This window comes from Orycteropus afer, unplaced genomic scaffold (assembly GCF_000298275.1).
Source record: "Orycteropus afer afer isolate SDZICR_OR568_19922 unplaced genomic scaffold, OryAfe1.0 scaffold00122, whole genome shotgun sequence".
Classification (NCBI taxonomy): domain Eukaryota; kingdom Metazoa; phylum Chordata; class Mammalia; order Tubulidentata; family Orycteropodidae; genus Orycteropus; species Orycteropus afer.
The window spans coordinates 7,086,217-7,107,462 of record NW_006921709.1 but is presented as its reverse complement, the minus strand read 5'-3'; the positions used below and the strand labels follow the sequence as shown (position 1 = coordinate 7,107,462).

The 21,246-nt window shown below is 37.7% G+C and overlaps 1 protein-coding gene across 1 annotated transcript in view; it reads right to left on the bottom strand.

Annotated features, from left to right (window-relative positions):
• Window positions 1-10,943: 10,943 nt before the first annotated feature.
• The window catches only part of IL6ST (interleukin 6 cytokine family signal transducer), a 58,566-nt gene continuing 48,263 nt past the window's right edge, over window positions 10,944-21,246 (bottom strand). The window contains exons 10-15 of the mRNA XM_007944168.2: window positions 19,556-19,657; window positions 19,220-19,366; window positions 18,742-18,882; window positions 17,203-17,299; window positions 12,590-12,671; window positions 10,944-11,672 (exon numbers count right to left, since the gene is read on the bottom strand). Coding sequence (XP_007942359.1) covers window positions 10,944-11,672; window positions 12,590-12,671; window positions 17,203-17,299; window positions 18,742-18,882; window positions 19,220-19,366; window positions 19,556-19,657 — 1,298 coding nt within the window. The remainder of the gene's footprint in view (window positions 11,673-12,589; window positions 12,672-17,202; window positions 17,300-18,741; window positions 18,883-19,219; window positions 19,367-19,555; window positions 19,658-21,246) is intronic.

Below are 21,246 nucleotides of genomic sequence, written 5' to 3'. Positions count from 1 at the left end.
ATCAAACCCCATCCCTTGTGTATTAGTTTGGGAGATTCCTATACGATCAGTACCACCCCTGTGCGCCACTCCTGCCTGCCCTTACCTGCCTCCTTCCTTTTTTCCTGGAGGTGACTGGTGGTGTTTCTGTGTCTCCTTATACTCTCTACTGCCAACCCCTTTGAATTTAGAATATTGAATTTAGAATATTTGTGGCCTGAGTTAAATAAGAGGGAGATAAACCTGTTGACATTGCAGCGTCTTCTGCTTCTAAGCTCCTGGCTGACTTGCTAGAAGTTAGAGGCACTGAGCAGGACTTTTTGAGCCCTGGTGGAGCTGTGGTTAAGTGCTTGGCTGCTAACTGAAAGGTCGGCAGTTCAAACCCACCAGCCGTGCCATTGGAGAAAGATGTGGCAATCTGCTTCTGTAATGATTGGAAACTCTATGAGGCAGTTCTACTCTGTCCTACAGGGTCTCTATGAATCAAAATTGATGCAACAAGTTTGGAATTTTTTTAGGAAGACTTTAGAAGAATCAGTGGACTTTGTATTTGATTGACTATTTAAGATATTCGGTTTTTGTAGGACATTTGAAAAAAGTTTTACTTTGATATATTTTATTAATTGTTTCCTGTAGATGTTAATTACTGATGTCCTGGGTAGTGTAAGCGATTAATGTACTTGGCTGCTAACTCAAAGGATGGAGGCTCAAATCAGTCAAGAGGTGCCTTGGAAGAAAGACTGACAATCTACTCCCGAAAAATCAGCAGTTGAAAATGCTATCAAGTAGGATTCTACTCTGACACATATAGGGTGTCACCATGAGTTGGATCGACTTGACCGTAACTGGTAACAAATTACTGATGAGGCCTATGTTGTTGTGTTGTGTGTTGTTGGTGTCTTGCACTCTTACTTTGGGGTGTGCTAGATTAGCAGTCCCCATTTGCTCTGCAGCTCCTACTAAACTTTGGGCTCAGTAGGGTGCTTGCTTGGGAACATACATAGCTCTTGACCATGTTTGGAAAACCCCGGGGCCACCTTTCCCCTCCTTGTAGGCTGTCCTGTCTGAATGGTGGGAGAGAGTGAGGGGAGTGACTCCCTGGGAGAGTAAAACCTGCCGTCAGCAGCAGCACAGGTTATTGTTCAGAGAAATCTAGATGCACATCTGCCAATTTCGTTTTAGGAATGAAAGTCTCTGTCCAGCCCAGCCCAATGCACATGTGGGGATTAAACACTAGGAAGGTATCCTAAGGCCTGGGATTTGAAATATAAACCAAAATGTGCAAACCAAAATGGATGGACAGAGAATTCCAAGTGATTACTGCTAACCAGGAAGACTGAGCCTGTACACTGAAGCCCATATATGTTGTCTTTTCCATATATCAATCGTACATCCATACAATATGTAATGCATGTGCTAGAAAATTCTGTACTCTTAAATAAGGTATGAGCATATGGTTATTGCAATGGGAATGGCTTTTAAAGTGCTTCATCATAAATGCATTTGTTACATATAATAAAGTTACCTCATGTAATGTAATGCAATACTTGTGTTTTACTCAGATGTCTAAAATGAAACACGTTAAAGCAGTTTGTTTTGCTGTATATATTCTTTTTCTTCCATTTGAATAATTAAATATTTTATTCTTTAAAAATGAGTAGATTCATGATTTAAAAAATAATAACTTTGAATAGACCAAAAAAAAATTTTTTTAAATAACCCTTAAACATAGAAAAGATGTTTAGAGAAATGCAAATTTCAGTTACACAGATATATAATTTCTCATCTCCACAACTGTTTAAAAATAAAATGTGTTATAATTGTTGATAAGGCTGTGGAAAAGAGGCACTCTCATATATGTCTGGTGATGACATAAATCAGAAATCCCTTATGAAGGGAAATTTGAGATGATTTTTATGTGGCTCAAAGGGTTTGCACTAGACTGAAAACTTAAAGGTTATTGGTTTGAACCCACCCAGCGGTACTGTGGAAGAAAGGTCTGGCAATCCGTTTTTGTTAGGATTACAGCCAAGGCAATCCTATGGTGCTGTTCTACTCTATTCATACTGATGGGGTCACCATGCGTTGTAATCAACTCAAAGGCAACTAACGACAGCATGCTAGGTACCAGTGTCTGAGAGATGAACAAGACAAGATTTCTGCTTGCAGGGGGCACCCTCAGGACAGAGATGGCCCTGAAGTCTGGGAAGAAGGAGAGAGGAAGAGAATCATGCAAGGTGTCACCAAGGAAGAGCTGTTTTGAGTTGATTCTTGGTGAACAGGTAAGAATTTTCCAGCTAAACAGGGATTGGGGTAGGGAGAACATCTTAGGAGAGGAAAGTGGACAGCTAGAAATGAGGCTATGAGAGGCTGCAAAGAGTCACAGCAGGGCCAGGAAGGGCCAGCAATCCAACCAGCCAGAAAAGCAAATGGGAAAATGGTCCATGCAGCCAGACTGTGCATGCCCTTTGCTGCTGCCTGTGCTGCTACTGGGGAATCTGCAGGGAGAGGGCCAGGGGCAGCTGGAGGCCACAGTGAAGCAGCTCCAGGTGGAAATGTTTAGACAGTATGTGTGCTTGGCAGCAATGCCTGGAAGGTCTATGGCACAACTACCTGGGACAGGAGTGGTGTTCTGGCACTCACCAAAAGTCCTTTGCCATCATACCCTTTGTCACTTGTGCAGGAAGCCAAATTCCACCATGAGAAGATCTTTTCTTTAGTCAAGATGAGACTGTAGGAGTCACATGAAAATGCATTCTCCTTAGGAAAAGGGCCCATTTACTCCCCTGTAGGCCTTTGGTGTTGTCATGTGGGGTCAGAGCAAAGGATGTGCTAGTGAGGAAGGACAAGCCCCAGCTCTGACTCAGAGGGAGGCATGAGGAAGGAGCTGCCTATGCACTGCTCTGGGCTCAAGGGTCTGTTGGGGCACCTCGAGGGGGGCTACTGGGCTACTGGGGGTGGCAGCCTGAGGGCATGTTTGCAGTAGTGGTGAAACGCAGAGAGAGGAAGAGAAAGTCAAAAAGGAGAGGTTGAAAGGCCTGGATGAAAGAAGTTGATTCTTCCACAAGCTGTACAGTGGTTAAGAGCACAAGCCTTGGAGGCAGGTGAGGGTTAGAATCTGATTCTACTCTGTCAACTGCAGGACTGTGGGCAAGTTATTCAACCAGTCTGGGCCTAACAATCAGTAAAATGGTGTTGATACCAAATTCAGAAGTTCCCAAAGAGTTAATGACACAAAATAAACATTCCATAAATGGTATGAACAGTTGACCCTTGAACAATATTGGGGTCAGGGGTGCTGAACCCCTCCCCCCTGCAGTTGGAAAATTGGTGGATAATTTTTGACTTCCCCAAAACTTAACTCCTAATAGCCTAGTGTTAACAGAAGCATTACTGACTGATAACATAAACAGTCAATTCATACAGCTCTTGTCATAGTTATTAGATTTTCATATGAAGACACACATACACAAGTTACTAACCACGGTATGATTATTTACTATTTCCTAAATAGAAGTGGCTCATCATAAAGGCCTTTATCCTCATCACCTTCGCCTTGAGTAGGCTGGGGAGGAGGAGAGGGGGTGCTTGTGCTGTCTCAGGCAGAAGTGGAAGAGGTGAAGGGGAGGCCGGAGAGGCAGGCACACTTGGTATAACTTTATGGAAACGTTGTTAATTTGTCTTTCTTGCTTTTTCATTTGTCTAAAAATGTCCTGTGTGGTACCAATCCTTCTTCCACCATCTGCTTTCGTTTCAGCGCCCCTTGTCATGAAGGGTCCATGTTGTAAAAGTAGACAAAAGCAGTTCTGAATAATCAGAACCCTTCTGCCAGATTGTTTGATGTCACATTGTTTCTGGCATTGCATCTGTCTTCTTCCTTGTCCTCTCCCCTGGTTTGGAAGCACTCATCTCCAAGTTGTCTGTTAATTCCTTGGTGTTCTATTACTAGCTCTTGAATTTCTCCAAGTCCGTTATCTTGAAAAAAGACCACATATAAGTGGGTTTGCATACTTCACACCTGTTGTTCAAGGGTCAACTGTACTTGTTCACCTTCACACAACCTGCACTGGCATGTGGTCCCCATGAGATGATCAGAAATGGACTTGTAGGGAACCACCCTTCACACTGGTGACAAGAGCAGCCTGAAGACCACTGTCTTTTATTTCACACCCCAAGTTACTCTTGGTTTTCTTTGGGTAGCAATTCCTAGTCACAACTCTAAAAGCGGAACTTGGATTCTGTAAAGTCTTTTCCTAGGCTCTGATTATAGCCAGGTAGTCCCGGTGTGTTTGTAGGTCTAGAGTGAACAATGAGCAAATCCACACTTTGACCTGTAACAAAACGTGGGGGCTGTTTCTTCATTCTTCAAATACTTATGCAGAATTGTTTTGTAATTATCAGAACTTCGGCACCTTTGAGTCCACCTTTTTATTGAAATATTCTCTGTAGGTCATTCATTTAGAAGTATGTGCTCCCTCATAGAAGCTGATAGAATCAACTCAAGACCAGAACTTTCTATCAATTTAAAAGCAATCACTAGTTAACAAGCTGCTTCTGCCTATGTTCAAATTGCAAGGAAAACAATTTCCTAAAATGAAGGGACCCAGCTGTGTACTTACTAGTTATATCCTGGATGTTACTGAAGAGTGTTCTAGTATGGGGGGCCTAGACTGAGACGTGAGACTCTAGTCTAGGTGGGACTCAGTCACTGTTTGGAGAAGAGCTCTGGGGGTTAACCCCCCCTGACTGTTCAGTGACTCCAGCCTGTGTCTTGAAAAGGTCATCCAACACTTTTTTCCCCACACTTTTATTTTTATGTGACGATCCCCACAATATAGCTCACCATGTTATCCCAGCAAGATTCCAATTTCATACAAATTTCAAATGCACAAATGTGTAATTAAAAAGCCATTTAATAATAATTAGAGGATAATTCTTACTAAAGTATATTCCAGAATGATAAATGGCATTCCAGTTACACATTCCTGCTATGCAAAATGACATAAGGAATAAAAGCAAAAGAACCAAGTTTTGAATGTCCAGATTTCTAAAACTGAGCTATGCCTTCATATCAATTTAAAATTTTAGCAGGTGGCAGAAAATAACTATAATTTAAAAACAAATGTTGAACTTTGAATATGAAGGTGAATGGAAATTTTTCACCCTCAATTGAGATAGAATTGTTTTAAGCTGTTGAGAAATCAAGTAGCCTTTCCCAACCTCAGTGAATAGCAACGGACATCAGTTACTGCTCTGCTTCAGAGCTGTGGGAACTTCCGTGTCCCTCACCAGCTGTCTTTTGTCTTTCTCAGCTCTCCTTTCTCCTGCTTTCCTCGTTCTCTCCACTAAGTAGTCAGAGCATGAGGCTTAAAACAAAACCAACAAAACCTCACACCCACATGTACATACACACACACACACACACACACACGTTTATACTACATCTTACGTTTCTATTTTTAAGATGTGGAAGGAATGTTTTGTTACTTTAAAAAGAGCTTAAACTGAAAGTTAAGGAATTTTGAATAAGGGAATTTTTACCCTGACTCTGTACCTGGAAACGAGCAGTACCTCTAAGCAGTTATGTAATCTTTATAGAACCATGATGGCCTCCAACTGTCAAACCTATTAGGATAAGACGAGGGGTACCATACTTTAAAGAAGTCAGGCTGAGCCTAAAAGGATCACAAAAACAAAACAAAAAACCCAAACTCAGTGCCGTGGAATCGATTCTGACTCATAGCGACCCCTCCTTAGGTTTCCAAGGAGTTATTTCTATGGAACTAGATCGCCCAAAGTCAAGATACCACTTCCATAACCTCCAGTATATATGTGATAGAACAAAGTTTATTTGTCGGTGTGTGTGGATTTTTTCTGGACTCACTGCATATTTTAAATAAAATCACAATGTAAAGGCATACAACCTAATAGCTCAGAGCTTCCTTCTTCCAGGTGGCACCGTCGACTAATTTCTCCTAAATTCAGACTGGGGCAGCAGTGGGATGCTGTGTCATCTGGCTTCTGGCTTCACGATGACAAGACACCAGGAGAGTCGGCACAGACAGGCCACAAGATGGCGCAGCACCTCTGAACTTGTGCTTCGGCAACTCACAGGAAGACCACATGGGAGGTAGGATGCCTGGGACTCCAGAAGTCATCTAGTCAATTTGGACAACTGGCAAAATAACCTGCCATTTCAGAGTCTGTGCTATGTGTTATTAAAGCCAAAACAGTGTATTGAATTATTTTCTAAATCTTATTCCATTATGCCAGTTGGACCCTATGTGATTAGCAGTGATGAATTCTGTTACCTCAAACATCACAGTCATGAGAGTGAGATAGTAGGATCACACACAAAATATTTGAAGAAGAATTTATTTCTTAAATTTAAAGGATTAGACCTGATACGAGAGAATATTTACAATAACATTTTAGACTTATGTCAACATAAAAATGATAGTTGTGTGTTACATTTACTACATGCAATTCACTGCAAAGGTAAACATACATATAACACTCTAGCTTTCTACAGGAAGGTACGTTAGGTGGGGTAAGGCAGCAAGTGAACTCGGAAGCAGTGCACTGAATAGTAAATGGAGCCTTCCTTCTCCGAGGGGTGGTTGGTGGTTTTGAACCTCCAGCCTTCTGGTTAGCAGTCAAATGCTTTAGGCACTATGCCACCAGAGCTCCTGTAGCTACGGTAGAGAAAGGAAACACACCTAATGCAACCTCTGCACTGCAGCCCGTGAGTGACACACTCAGAGTATATGATTCCATACACATACACATTAAAATGAAAGCATTTTCAAATATCCACCTGTAAGATATCCCTTTGTTTCTGACACATCACATTGTGGTATTCATGTAACAGCATTTGAAACATGCAGTTATCACTCAGACAAAATTTCAGGTCAAGGGATCAGAGATCTGGAACATTGATCACCATCAGCCTTACACACATTTTCACCGTATTACCAACTTCAACAAAGAACTTGGAAATAAAGTTAAACTAACCAGTTTGAAGGAACTATTGACTGTGAAAAGCCATTAAAAATTTAGGAACAAATAATACTGGTAGTAGATATGGTGAAAAAATAGATTAACCCAGAAGCTAGTACATCTGACTGTGGAAAATTTTTTTTAAGTTTTTACACACATATCAATGGAATAGGTAGCACTTGACTGCTAACCAGAAGGCTGGTGGTTTAAACCCACCAGCCACTCCTCAGAAGGAAGATTGGGCAATCTGCAATGATACTGCCTCGGAAACCCAAGGAGGGGTCGCTATGAGTCAGGTCTGACTTGATGGCAAACAACAACAACAACAACAGTAACAAAACATTTCCAAGGCAACCCCGGTGGACTTCCCAGGGCCATCTTCCTGTTTATAAAGACTGTAAAGGATCAGCCCAAAGAAGAATCAGGCTGCAGGTTTACTAGTTTATAGCTTCTTAGAAACCTAGAACAATACTCCATTTTAGGCTAACCCTAAATATGCTGCCAATTTATGTCTCCGTTATTTCTCTTAATTTATATAGAAGTGCAAAAAAAAAAAAATTTTTTTTTTAAAACCACCTTACCTGGACAATAGAATAACGCAATAATACATCTTAACAATTCACTTGAAGTTTATTACTTTGACATTTTACTTAACAAAATAAACCTTTACTAAAACAGAAGAATTTGCAAAAATATATTATCATTGCAATTCAGGTTAGGTACAGTTTAAGAATTTGTTCATAAAAACCAGCTGAACAGGAAGAAATGAGAATGATGTAGAACACAGCAGAATGGTGAGAGCTCTCCTGCTTGATGCCAGCACAGGCTAGTAAACAGAACTCTTTTGAGAATTCCATGTAACTATTCTATTCTACATTTACCTCATAATTTTAACTGGTTAACTGTATGGGTAGAAAACAATCTCTTACAAATCTATTTGCCTGATTTCTATTTCTAAAGCTATTCCAGATGTCCTCCTTGAAATCTGGGCTTTACTAAGTAAAGGTTTTTATTTGACTGCTAACCAGAAGGCTGGCGATTCAAACTTACCAGCCACTCCATGCAAGGAAGGTTTGGCAATCTACTTCTGTAGAGATACCACCTCGGAAACCCAAGGGGGAGTCACTAAGAGTTGGATCTGACTCAACAGCAGCGAGTTTGGTTTTGCTCTTTTTGTTTTGTTTTGTTTCAGTGTTGTTAAAATCTTTAACTTCACAAGAAGAGCTACGGTTACTGTACGACATGTGATAAAACCTTTCATCAAGAAAGGGCAAATTTGAAACAACTGAATAGAGATGTGAATGCAGAGCATATAACTGATTTTGTTTTCCCTTCACTTCTACTCAAATCTTCAGTACAATTCATGTTTAAAACAAGATTAACAGTTTAGCTTTGAATGGGTAGCAAGTCTGCAGTTTTCCAGTTTTCTAGCAGCTGTGTTTTTCTGAGGGATAAGGCTGGCATACCAAGGACACCAGTAACTAACTGTCAGATTACAATAGCAACACGTGAACATACGCTGGGCTATTTCTCCCCCAATCCTACAAGGGGACAAGGACATCAGAAACAGTAAACTACTTTTATTCACAAAGCAGCTGTTTTCAGATGTGCTAGCAAAATTTGGGGATATTAAAGATTTAAAGAGTAATAAATCCACTAACTTATACGTAGATAGTTTTCACATAAATGAGACTTGTTCCTCTGCCTACGTAAAATACAATTTACATGCATCGAAACATGGATTATTCAAACACATGCTCTAGGAAAATAATTCTGTATTTAAAACAAGTTTCATGATTGATTTGCTCTACAGGGCAAAGATACATACTACATATTAGTGCTCAAATATATATATTCATTTCCTGAATGAGTGAGTCTTTGCACAGTAACCATGTTCCCATTAACAGGTCTAAAGTGCTCATGTGGCTGGCAGTCATCACTCACTGCACCATGTTCTATACAGGTTTCAACACGCAAATTTGCTTACAACAGCTCTTTCTTAAACAACCCTTTGTTTTCATTCCCTCAGGTCAGGATTTCACAAATAACTGCCCCCACCTCCAAATGGACACACCCACACTGCAGGGTTCTTCCCAATACTGCTACTGGTTATGAGAAAGATTATAGCTAACAGCGTGATTATAATAAACATGACTACTTATTTTGAAGAATAAAAAACTTAATAGACAAAAATTTCCTGCCAGACATAAATCTAGCCCTGTCCTGGACCAGCCTCTGACCTTAAATGGCCTAACACCATCACCTCGTAGTGCGAGTTTGGAGTTTGAGTCTCTGTCCCTGCTGGACCTCTCTGTGCCTAGTTCTCCTCATCTGCTTCTAATTCTGTCATTCATCCAATCTCAGGGTGGTTCTGACTGAAGTAGGAAACTCCATATATCAAAATACAGCATCTACTCTGTCTCACAAGACAGATTACACATGTGAAGGAACTCTGAAAGTATTAAGCATTATAGAAATGCAAGAACACAAAGGATAAAACAACTGAAGTCTAATGGGAACAAAATTCTGCGAGAGTAAAAAGCAGAATTTCAGCTCTAAATGCATACCAGTTTTTCAGTCTTTTATTCTATAATATCCTCTACAAAACATTTAAGTTTGCCTGGCTTCTGTAATTTAAATGTAATAGAAAAACAAAATCTCTTTCCTCCGAATTCATTTGGTAGTAGTAGTCTATCAACTACTGGTGATTAATGACAATTTTTTTCTGTGCTTATTCAGCCCCTATCTTTAGTTGCTGCCGTGTTAAGTGTGGCGGGTAAAGGATGGCATGAATGCATAAGTGGGTTTAGTGCTAAACTATGGAGGGCTGGCTCACTTCTCTCCTGAAAAACAGAATTAGCGGGAAGAAACTTAAAATATTCCTAAATCACAGCATAGAGCTAAAGTTCCACTCGACCTCTGAACTGTAGATACCAAAATACTATCTCTTCATTAAGTGCCTCTAAAGTAAGGATATTTGCTAACTATGAGATTTACTTTTTTTAGGCTGTGTTTCATTTGTTTGTTGTGATGAGTAATGCCTAAGTCCTCTAACTTATTTTGCTTCAGACATCTACCGGAGAAAAGAAGGAATCTTAGACCTTGTCCTACTTAACATAAAAACAAATACACTGACTTAAAACATATTTTAAGCTGAAGATACATAGTATAAAGTGCTCTGAAAACCAAATTCTCTGAAGTTTTAACAGGAAGGGTCAGTAATTTTGTAAATATACATGTATAGAAACATACTAAAATTTAATCCTTAGAAGTGGCAAATTTTTAAAATGCTTAAAATAGTTTGTGGCATTCACTTTTAGCATTAGCTGGATACTCTGCTGAGTAAAAAAAAGGATTCTGAAAGATATTGTCAATAATAGTAAATTTTTGAAAAAGTAGAGATTACTGATTATGTAATTTAAAAAAGAAATATTTTTCATTCTGCCTAGTCTTTCCTTTTTGTTTGCTCAGACTACAAAAGCTAGGCTGACAGTTAAATGACCTGGTCAGCTGAAGGACAGGGTTCTCAACTTTGCTCCTCAAATATTTTCCATCAAACTCTCCCTAAGTCACTTTGATAATCATCTTCACCAAAATGCTTATGGCTGGGACCACTAAGTATTTTGCTGCTTATTACTTAAATACCCTCTGTTTTCTGTGTGGCAAAACAAAAAATAAAATGTTTTACTTTATAAATTCCAGGCAAGCTTTCTGTTTTTCTTCAGTGCAAATATCCTGAAACAGCACAAAGTCATTCAGCTATTCCGGGGATGAAGTCAGTTTATGTAGTGCTTAAAGTAATCCTGGATACCCTGGAATGGAAACAACCCATGGGAAAGTATTTCTGTCCTTAAAGGCAAATGACCATCTTCAACGAGTGAAGATGATTTTTATCTGAAATGACAGATAACATATTTTTAGCTTTGTCTTACAGGTACTGTTGAAGTAGGACAGGAGCTAGTCTCTTACTGAGGCACGTAACCACCTTGTCTCACAGTCTGTGGTAAGTAACTCTTAGGCATTCCTTCATCCATCCCAACTGTTTCAAATATCTCAACTTCTCCCTTAGTGCCTAGACCAAAAACATCTGCTGTAGAAACTTCCTGAAACATTTTCATTTGCCCAGATCCACAGGACTGTGAAATATGATCTGAAATCTGCTGCTGCTTAAGTCTGACAAAATCTTCTTCACTGACTGATGAAACTTGGTTTGACCTTTCAAAATGTGGAATATCTTGACTGGTTTCATGTTGACTGCAGTTCTGTTTGAAATACTGTTGCCTGGGCAGTATGCCCTCACCACTGTCAACATTCTCTACTAACTGTAGGTCTTCTGGCCGCTCCTCTGAATCTAACAAGGGCTGGGTGGACTCAGATCTTGAGAAGACTTGAACCGATGGAACCTGGTGTCTGTAACCACTATGCACCACAGTAGAATACTGGACAGTGCTCGAAGTGTTTTGTCCAGATTCATTTTCATCACTACTAGAAATGCTTGGCCTAGAAGATGACATGCATGAGGACCCTCCAATACCACTGCTGTGTCCCTCTGTACTAATTTTTTCCTTCTTAAATAGGTCCAGTGATTTCAGATCCTCTGGCAAAGGCTTCTTGACATTTGCTTCTATTTCCACAACACTTACATCAGTAAAATTGCCATCTGGATACATTTGATCTTTTGAATTAAAATTGTGCTAAGAAAGAGAGAAAAAAGATTATTACTTATGGCATATGTTTATGCCATTTTAGAAACACTTACGAGATACATCTGGCAATTATTAATTAAAGCCACAGAGGTAACGCATCTCTGAAACTTCTCATTAACTTTCAATGGTGCAGAGATAACCTATACTATGTCACTATATGTGTGTCGTCTACCTGAATTGCAGACATTATGAAATCCATCTAACAAATAAGAATCAGGATGTTACTTCCTAAGAAATTATGCATCATCTTTTTTTTTTTTTAAGGTTTTGCAATGTTCCCTCCCTTCCCCTCTCCTCCCACTCATATCATCTTTTGATAAATTAATGTCTAACTTCATAAATAATAGAAAATAATTATACAGTATAGTATTAACTGGATAGAAAAAGTATAAATACATTAAGAATCATCAAACTTGAATGACTTGGATTTGGTAGAATATAAAAGTATATATTTTAACCTATTCTTGCAATTCAAGGATCATTTTGTTATCATTTCCCCATTTAACATGTGTTTTAAGTTAAAAGAATTTAGTGTGAGTTTCCTGAAATCATTAACTATCAGTATTGTAATGGTAGACCATTAAATTTGGTTTTAAAAATTCAATCCAAAATACTTCCTCATCATCACAAAACAGATTTACCACTTAAAGTTTACAATTTTCAAGTTCAACTAAATATTTTTAATGTTTACGGAATAGAATCAGGACGATCAGAATCTATATGCTATGATGATAAACCTCTAGAATATATAGGTATTCTTTTAAATTTTGATTGAAATTCTCATTTACATAGTATTCTGTTTTCATTTACTTTTCAATTCAGACTGATAATCTTTTGGTTGAACCATACACATGTACCTTAATATGCTTGGATATTATAAATAACTCAGAACCAGTTTTTCTTACCCTGGGAGGTGTGTGAGGTGACCACTGGGCAATATGACTCTTTGAAGGATCTGGAACATTAGGCCAGATATGTTTTTTAATCCTGGAGAGAAAAGAAATATGGCATGTGCAAAACTGCATGCAGAATCTGTTCACCTAAGAATCTTAAGAATCAAATCAACTAATCAAATAAAATAAAACATAAAACCAAAAAACCCAAAATCAAACAAAAACTTATTTTTCTGGTAATCAACAGAAAAATACTGTTATAAATGCATAAAGATCTTACTTAACCCACTCATAAAGAAAACCTGTTAACAAGGAAGGCTAAAGCTAATAATCAGCATTCAATTCAAAAGAAATTTCTGAAATCAAATCCTGTAAGAAAAACTACTGAACCTTAGCCAGGCCACCAAATGTTGTATTTATACCCTCATTCAACAAAAACAAATACAAAATGTTTAATTTGAAGTGAAAAGAATCTAGATAGTAAATTAAATAGATTTTAATATTGATACCAAACAAAATGTAATGAATTTTATTTTTTACAAGGAAAAAAGGCAAACATTAGTAAGCATATGCAAGTTATTCAGGATATTTATATCATCAAAAACGTATTTAAAGTTCTACTGTTAAATGGGGTCACCGTGAGTAGGAACTGACTGGATGGCCCAACAACTTTATGCATTTGTCAAAACCCACAGGACAGTACAACACAAAGAATGAACCCTAATGGAAACTACGGACATTAGTTAGTAACGTATAAATATTGGTTAATCAGTTGTAAGAAATGTAACGTAAGAATGCAAGCTGGTAGGAAGAGGAGAAACAGTGTGCAGGGGAAGAAGGCATAAACAGGAACTTGTTGTAGTCTCGGCACAATTTTTCTGTAAAACCTAACACTGCTCTAGAAAACAAAGTATATTAAAAAACAAAACAAAACACCGAAACCTTATTTAATTTCTTTATTTTAACATCATTCCTAGACCAAACTTAGAGGTCTTACGTGTACCGTAAGTGAATCATCTTGAGAATGCTAAGTACAAATGTAAAGTTAAATAAAATATAAAAATGAGTAGGGAGAACTTGTGCTTCTGGTAATGACAGAGCAAGTTCCTATCAGCTTGACTGTCCTGACGAAATAACTATGAAATCTAGACATACTATAAAAAACAAAGGTGACAATCTAGATAAAATGGATGAATTCCTTGAAAGACATAAATTACCAAAACACACTGAAGAAGAAAAAGAAAACATTGATAGCCCTAATTTATAAAGGAATTTTTAATTAAAAATCTTCCCACAAAGAAAATTCTGGGCTGCAGTGGTTTTGCTGATAAATTATATAAAACATTTAAACAAGAAATAATACTAAATTACACAAATTATTCCACAAAATAGAGGAAGCAACACATCCCAATTCATTTTATGAGGTCAATATTATCCTGATTCGAAAGTCAGAAAAAGATATGACCCAAAAAGGACAGATTAATATCACTCATTAACACAGACACAAAAATCTTTAACAAAATATGAATAAAATTAATCCAGCAATATGCCAGGAATGTGAGGACAGTTTAACATCTGGAGATCAATGAAAATTCACTATATTCATAGAATAAAGGAGGAAAAAAATATGATTATGTCAATAGATGCTGAAAAAGTATCTGACAAAAAATTCACCACCCATTCATGAGAAAAACTCAACAAAACAGAAATGTAAGTTCTCAGTCTAGCTAACACCTATGGCTAGTGTCCTATGTAACAGTGAAAGAATGAATACTTTTTTCCTAAAATCAGAAACAAGGCAAAGATGTCAGCTTTTATCACTTCTGTCATACATTGTACTGGAAGTCCTAGTCAGTGCAAAAAGACAAGAAAAGCATAAAAATTTGAACTAAACACAAAACAGCTAAAAGCATAAAAACTGGAACAACCATTTTTACTTGCAGGCAGCATAATCACGTATATAGAAAATCCTAAAGAATCCAAAAAAGCTACTAGGACTAGTTAGTGAATTTAGTAAGATCTCAGGATACAAAATCAACAGGTTAGTAAGATCAATTGGATTGTTGTATACTAACAATGAAAAAATTTGAAAATAAAATTAAGCCAAAAGCTCCATTTATTATATAGCATTGAAAAATACTTAGGAGTAAGTTTAACAAAAGATGTGCAAGGCTAGGCCACTGAAACTACAAACAGTATATAAGGAAATTAAAGAAAACCTAAATAAGATAAAATCCAAAACTCTAGCAGGTTTTCTTTATAAAGAAATTGACAAACTGACATTAAAATTTTTACGAAAAGGCAAAATTCCTAGGCAAAATAACTTTGAAAAAGAAAAAAATTGGAGGGCTTCTATTATCTGATATCAAAACTTACTACAGAGCTACAGTAACCAAGACAGTGTGGTATTGGTATAAAAACAGATGTATAGGTCAATGGAATAGAATTGAGAGTCCAGAAATACAAACTTACATAGATAATTGGTTTTTGACAAAAGTTATCAAGGGGTGGGGGGAAGGGGGAGACAATCTTTTCAAGTGATGCTAGATATCTACGGGGAAAAATGAAACGTTTAGTCAAACTGTGTAGCAAAAACTCAAAATGCATCACAGGCATAAAAGATGAAACAAACTTCTAGCAAAAAGAAAATACAGGAGGAAATCTCTTTGATGGTAAGTTAGGCAAAGATTTTTTAAACAGGACACATAATATAGGAAGCACAAAAAAGAAAAATAAAAAAATTTCACCAAAATTAATTTTTTTCCCTAAAGTCTCCATTTTTTTTTTTTAAAGTAAGCTACAAGTGTATTTGTATGTTCTGTAAGAATTCCCAGATATATAGTAGAGTTGACAGGGGACAAGGTTGTAGGTACTTCTTGGCCACAGCCAGCTACCCAGAGAGAATAAGTAGTTGGACCTGTGGGCTTGGGACCATAGTCGCAGGGGACATCAAGCTCAATTGGCATAACATGCTATACGAAAACATTGTTCTGCATCCTACTTAGGCGAGTAGTGAATGGGATCTTAAAAGCTTGCAAGTGGCTATCTAGATCCAACTATGGGTTTATCCTCGTCCAGAGCAAAGAAGAATAGAGAAAACCAAAGACGCATGGAAAGAGTTAGTCCAAGTGACTGGTACACCATGCAATCCTCAGCCTGTATGACTGTGAGACCAGAAGAACTAGATGGTGCCCAGCTACCACTGTCAACCACTCAGAGGGGAATCTATGTAGAAGATCCTGGATAGAATGGGAGAACAAGGTGAAACAAAACTCAGAATCATATGGGGAGGTAAAAAAAAAAAAAAAAAAGGACCAAGTTTGCTGGTCTGATAGAGCCTGGTGGGACCACTGAGACTATGGCCCCTACCTGCCCTTCAGGTCTGGAATTGAACCCACTCCTGTGGCTTCCAGACAAACAAACAATAGGCATATGAACTGAACATTTACATTAGGTAGACAGACTCCTCGGAGAGATCAATCATGGGAGAAGAGAAGGGCTGTGTACACACAGGGAGACAGCTCGGGGGGGCAGGAGTACATGGGAGGGAAGGACACATGGAAGAGGTAACCATGGTGAGGAAGTAGAAAGGGAGCTGTTGCACTGTGGGAAACTGCAGTCGATGTCATAAGACAAAGTGTACGTGAACTGCTATATGGAAAGTGAATTTGCTCTGTAAACTCACCCAAATCACAATAAAAATTAAAAAAAATAAAAGTAAGCTACAGACTGGGAGAAAAATTTGAAAATCGTGGTATTTGACAAAGATTTTATAACCAGAACATATAAAGAATGATACTTACAGCTCAATATAATAAGACAAACAACCCAATTTAAAAACTGGCAAAAGATTTCAATAATAGATCCTTCACAAAAGCAGATTAAACAGTATATGAAAAGATCCCATTACTAATCATCCAGGAAATGGAAATGAAAACCACCATGAGGCAGCATGAAACATCCATTCTTTTTAGAATGGCTCAAGTAAAAAGCCCTAACAATACCAACTATGGGTGACCTGGAAAACCTGGAATTCACAAGCGTTTTGCTGGTGGGAATATGAAATTATATAGCCATTCTGATACAGTATGGTAGTACTTTATAAACAAGCACTTAATACATAGGAGGAAAAATCTCACTCCTAGGTATCTACCAGAGATAAATGAAAACATATGATCAAACTAAGATTTATATATTAATGTGCATAGCAGCATTATTCATAATAACCAAAATTTAGAGACAAGATAAACTTCTATCAACAGACAGATAAAAATTTTTCATATATCTGTGAAATACTATTCAACAATAAAAAGGAGGAAATAGTATATACGACAATACGGATGTCCAAAAGTATTATGTTAAGTGAAAGATATTTAATTCCATTTATATGAAATAATAAAAAAAAGAAAAACTACAGTTACAGAAGGCAGATTAGTGATTGTCTGGAGCCAGGGGTTGGGTGAAAGAGAGACTAAACTACAAACAGCATGGGGAAACTTTGAGAGTGATGTAAATGTTCTATATGATTGTTAATGGTATATACATTTGTGTACAATTATCAAAATTTATGAAATTATACCTCAATAAAACTTAAAAAGTAGAAAAATATGAATAAGAGTACTTACAGGTCTCGCTTATTGAAACAGAATAACACTCCCAAAAGAGTTGTTAATAAGAATGCTAAGCAAACAGGCACAACTATGGCTTCAATTTCTCCTTGAGCTAAAAAAAACCAGAAAGGAGTGAGATGAAAAATAATTGTTGATACATACACTAAAAAGAAGCAATATAACTTCCCTACCAGATTAGAAAAGATGAAATGCCATCTTTTTTTTTCTCTTCCTCCTCTCTCTTCTTGGAAAATCTTACCCTAGCCTTACATAGTCTCTGTCCACATAGTAAGCATAAAATAAATGTTGGTTAGGAGAAAAAAAATTAATTCCACTTACCTGAGAGATTACCTACCTGGTAATTTAGAGGTTCCAAACCTAACAATTTACTACATGTATGATGTGCACTCAGTGGAATCTTAGCAAAAGCTTATCTTTAAATTCTAACACTTACTAATTGAGAAACTATCTGAGAACAAATGAGGACTGGGGAGAATTGGAAAAACTGTAAAACAATCTTTATTTTAACTATTTAATTAGTTAATTAATTTTATTTTGTTGAGAGGAAGGCCCTCAATGAAATGGATTGGCACAGTGGCTGCAATGATGGGCTGAGTGAGGTATGTCAAGGACTGTGAGGCTGGTGCAGTGTTTTGTTCTGTGGTACATAGGGTTGCTATGAGTTGGAGACGACTCGACGGTACCTAACAACAACCTTTATTTTGTTGTGACTGCTGAGAAGATAAACAGCAAAACATACAACAATTCAACAGTTATGTGTATGATTTAGTAACATGGATAACACTGAGTTATGCAACCATTCTCATACTCTTTTTCTGAGCAGTTCCTCCTGCATTAACATAAACTCATTCCCCCTTAAGGTTCATACCTATCTAATCTTTCAAGTGGGAGCTCTAGTGGCCTAGTGCCTAAGGCATTTGACTGCTAACCAGAAGGCTGGTGGTTCGAACCCACCAGCCACTCCCTGGAAGGAAGGTTGGGCAATCTACTTCTGTAGTAATACTGCCTCAGAAACCCAAGGAGGGGTCGCTATGAGTTGGATCCGACTTCATGGCTGAGAGTAATCTTTCAAGTTGCTCTTGTCAGTTTGATGCCCTAAAGTTAGATCTTGAAAGAGTACAATGGTCAAGGCAGACATTCTTTACTAGTTAAACTAAACTATGGTTTGGTTTCAGATTGCAGGGATATTTTTGGTTTAAGGTTCAAAGATTATCTCAGGGTAACAGTTTCAGGGGTTCATCTACCTCCATGGCTTCAGAAGATCTGGAGTCCATGAATTTGCAGTTCTATTATGCATCTCCCCCTTATGATTAGGAGTGTTGTATAGAATCTTTGGTTCAAAACATTCAGTAATGGTTGCTGGGCACCATCAGTTCTGGTCTCCCAGCAAAGGAAACCATTAGCCACATTCCATGTCCTCCTCCTGTTCCTATTCTCCTTCCTCTGTTGCTCCAGGAGAATAGAGACCAACTGCCTAGTGTGCATAATTTAAAATAAAAGATGAGAAAAAGAACAAATTTCCTTATTCCTTACCAAACTTTGGAGTAGTAAAAGTGAAACCGGGACCATACTTTCCACCTTCATCTGTGTATGCTGCCATTCGTACCATGTATAATGTGTCACTAGTCAAAGAGGACAATGTATATTCTGTGTGGGAAGAATCCACATTCACAGCTGGAAGAAATCAGTAAGCTGGTTTTATTCAACCATTCAATGTTTTGCTTTATCTGGACTATATTTGGCATTATAAAAGTATTAAAGAGAAATTCAAATATTTTACCAGAAAACAACTTTCATAACCTTAATATAATGTTCTTTTATAAGCACAAAACAATGTTTTCTTAATAGGACTATGAAAGCAACCATAAGGCATAATCTCAGGCAACACGTTTCTGAGGATAACATACTACACTAAAAGGCCTAACAAAAAAAGGTAAGGGTTCAACTTGTTCTTTAAAGTTTAAAAAAAAAAAAAAAATCTGAGTCCTAATAACTGATACGGTTTTATTACCGATTTCATTTCCAAAGGCAGTTTTATAAAGTATAGTATAATTTCTGATAAATCCATTTTGATCATCAACAGGAAGTTTGTCCCATTCTAAAACAGCTTCATTCTTCCCCACTTTTTTTGTCCGAACAGTAGGTCCTTTGGAAGGTGCTGTAACAGAATAAATGTATTTGCTAACTGAAAATCATTAGAATTTAGTAAATCATTAGAATTTGATAAAACTTATCAAAACTCATCATAAAATTATTTGAACATAATGAGACATATTTTCATGTAAAACTGATAATGTCTTTGCTGATACAAAACTCAACGTTCTTCAAACAAAGTGTTTGGACTTACCAGCTTGTTTCAGGTAGGCCCTTACAGATTCATGGCTTCCTGGTCCATCAGGATATACTGGAGTAACTGTTATCAAGTAACATTTACTCTCCTTTATGTCCCCTAAAGTGAAAATAGTAGATTAAGCATTTTTTCTAAAATGAAAAGTCATATTCATTCTACTATTGATTTTCATATTATGATTGTATGACTATTTAATTTCCCTTTCTTCTAAAACTTCAACTTTTCAATGTAAACACTGCCTTTTACATAATGGGTTCAAACTTAGCAGAGTAAAACTGTATATAAAACTAACAGGTTACTTTTATTGCCAATACATCACATAAAAGAAAACTATATACTAATAATAGGAGCTTGGGTAGCGTAGTGCCTAAGGCACTTGACTGCTGACAAGAAGACTGGCGGTTCAAACCCACTGGCCACTCTTCGGGAGGAAGGTTGGGCAATCTACTTCTGTAGTGATACTGCCTGGGAAATCCAAGGAGGGGTCACTATCAGTCAGGGCCAACTTGACGGCACATGACAACAACAATTAGGATTTATACTTAATCAGGTTATAAAACACTGATCTCAAATTATCCTGGGCCTCATAATTTAACAATTTTTGTAATATCTTAGCTAATTATCAGATAATAGCTTAATAAGCAAGATGCCACTAACGAGACCCAGGAAAAGCACAAATTTTCCTGATTTGTAAGATGACTAGGAGGAAAAAAAAAAAAAAGAATTACTGCTATTTCCCAGTAGAAAGGGGGGAAGGGAATAGCACTAGAAAGCTATGACTTTTCTGTCAGTTTGTCCTACTACGATGACTTAATGAGTTGCTATGATGCTGGAAGCTATGCCACCAGTATTTCAAAGACAATGGACAGTTTCAGTGGAGCTTCCAGACTAAAACAGACTAGAAGGACTGGTGATCTATTTCTAAAAATATTATGGGTAACAGTGGGTCACTGTCTGATACAGTGCTAGAAGATGAACCCTTCAGGTTGGGAGGCACTCGAAACATGATTTTCCTCAAAGGAGAGTTGAACTTAATGAGGTGGATGGAGGAAGGTTTTTAGGACCTTCTTTTGCTGATGTGGCATGACAAAATGAGAGCAGCTGCAAACATCCATCAGTATTGCAAAGTGGAAGGTACAAAGTATGAATCAAGGAAAATTATAAGTTGTTAAGAAAGAAAAGGAACAGTTGAAGACTCATATCCTGGGCATTGTTGTTGTTGTTAGGTGCCGTCGAGTCGTTTCCTACTCATAGCGACTTCATGCACAGCAGAACGAAACACTGCCCGATCCCGCCCCAGCTCCATGATCTCTGCTATACTTGAGCCCATCATCACAGCCACTGTGTCAATCCATCTCGTTGAAGGCTTCTCCCTCTTTCGTTGACCCTCCACCCTACCAAGCATGACATCCTTCTCCAAGGAATAGTCCCTTCTGACTACATGACCAAAATAAGTGAGACGAAGTCTGGCCATTTTCGCTTCCAAGGAGCATTTCGGGTGCACTTCCTCCAGGACAGATCTGTTAGTTCTTTAACAGTCCATGGTACTTTCAGCATTCTTCCCCAGCACCACAACTCAAAAGCATCAATTCTTCTTCGGTCTTCCTTATTCATTGTCCAGCTCTCACATGCATATGAGGCAATTGGAAGTATCATGGCTTCTGTCAGGCACACCTGAGTCCTGCAGG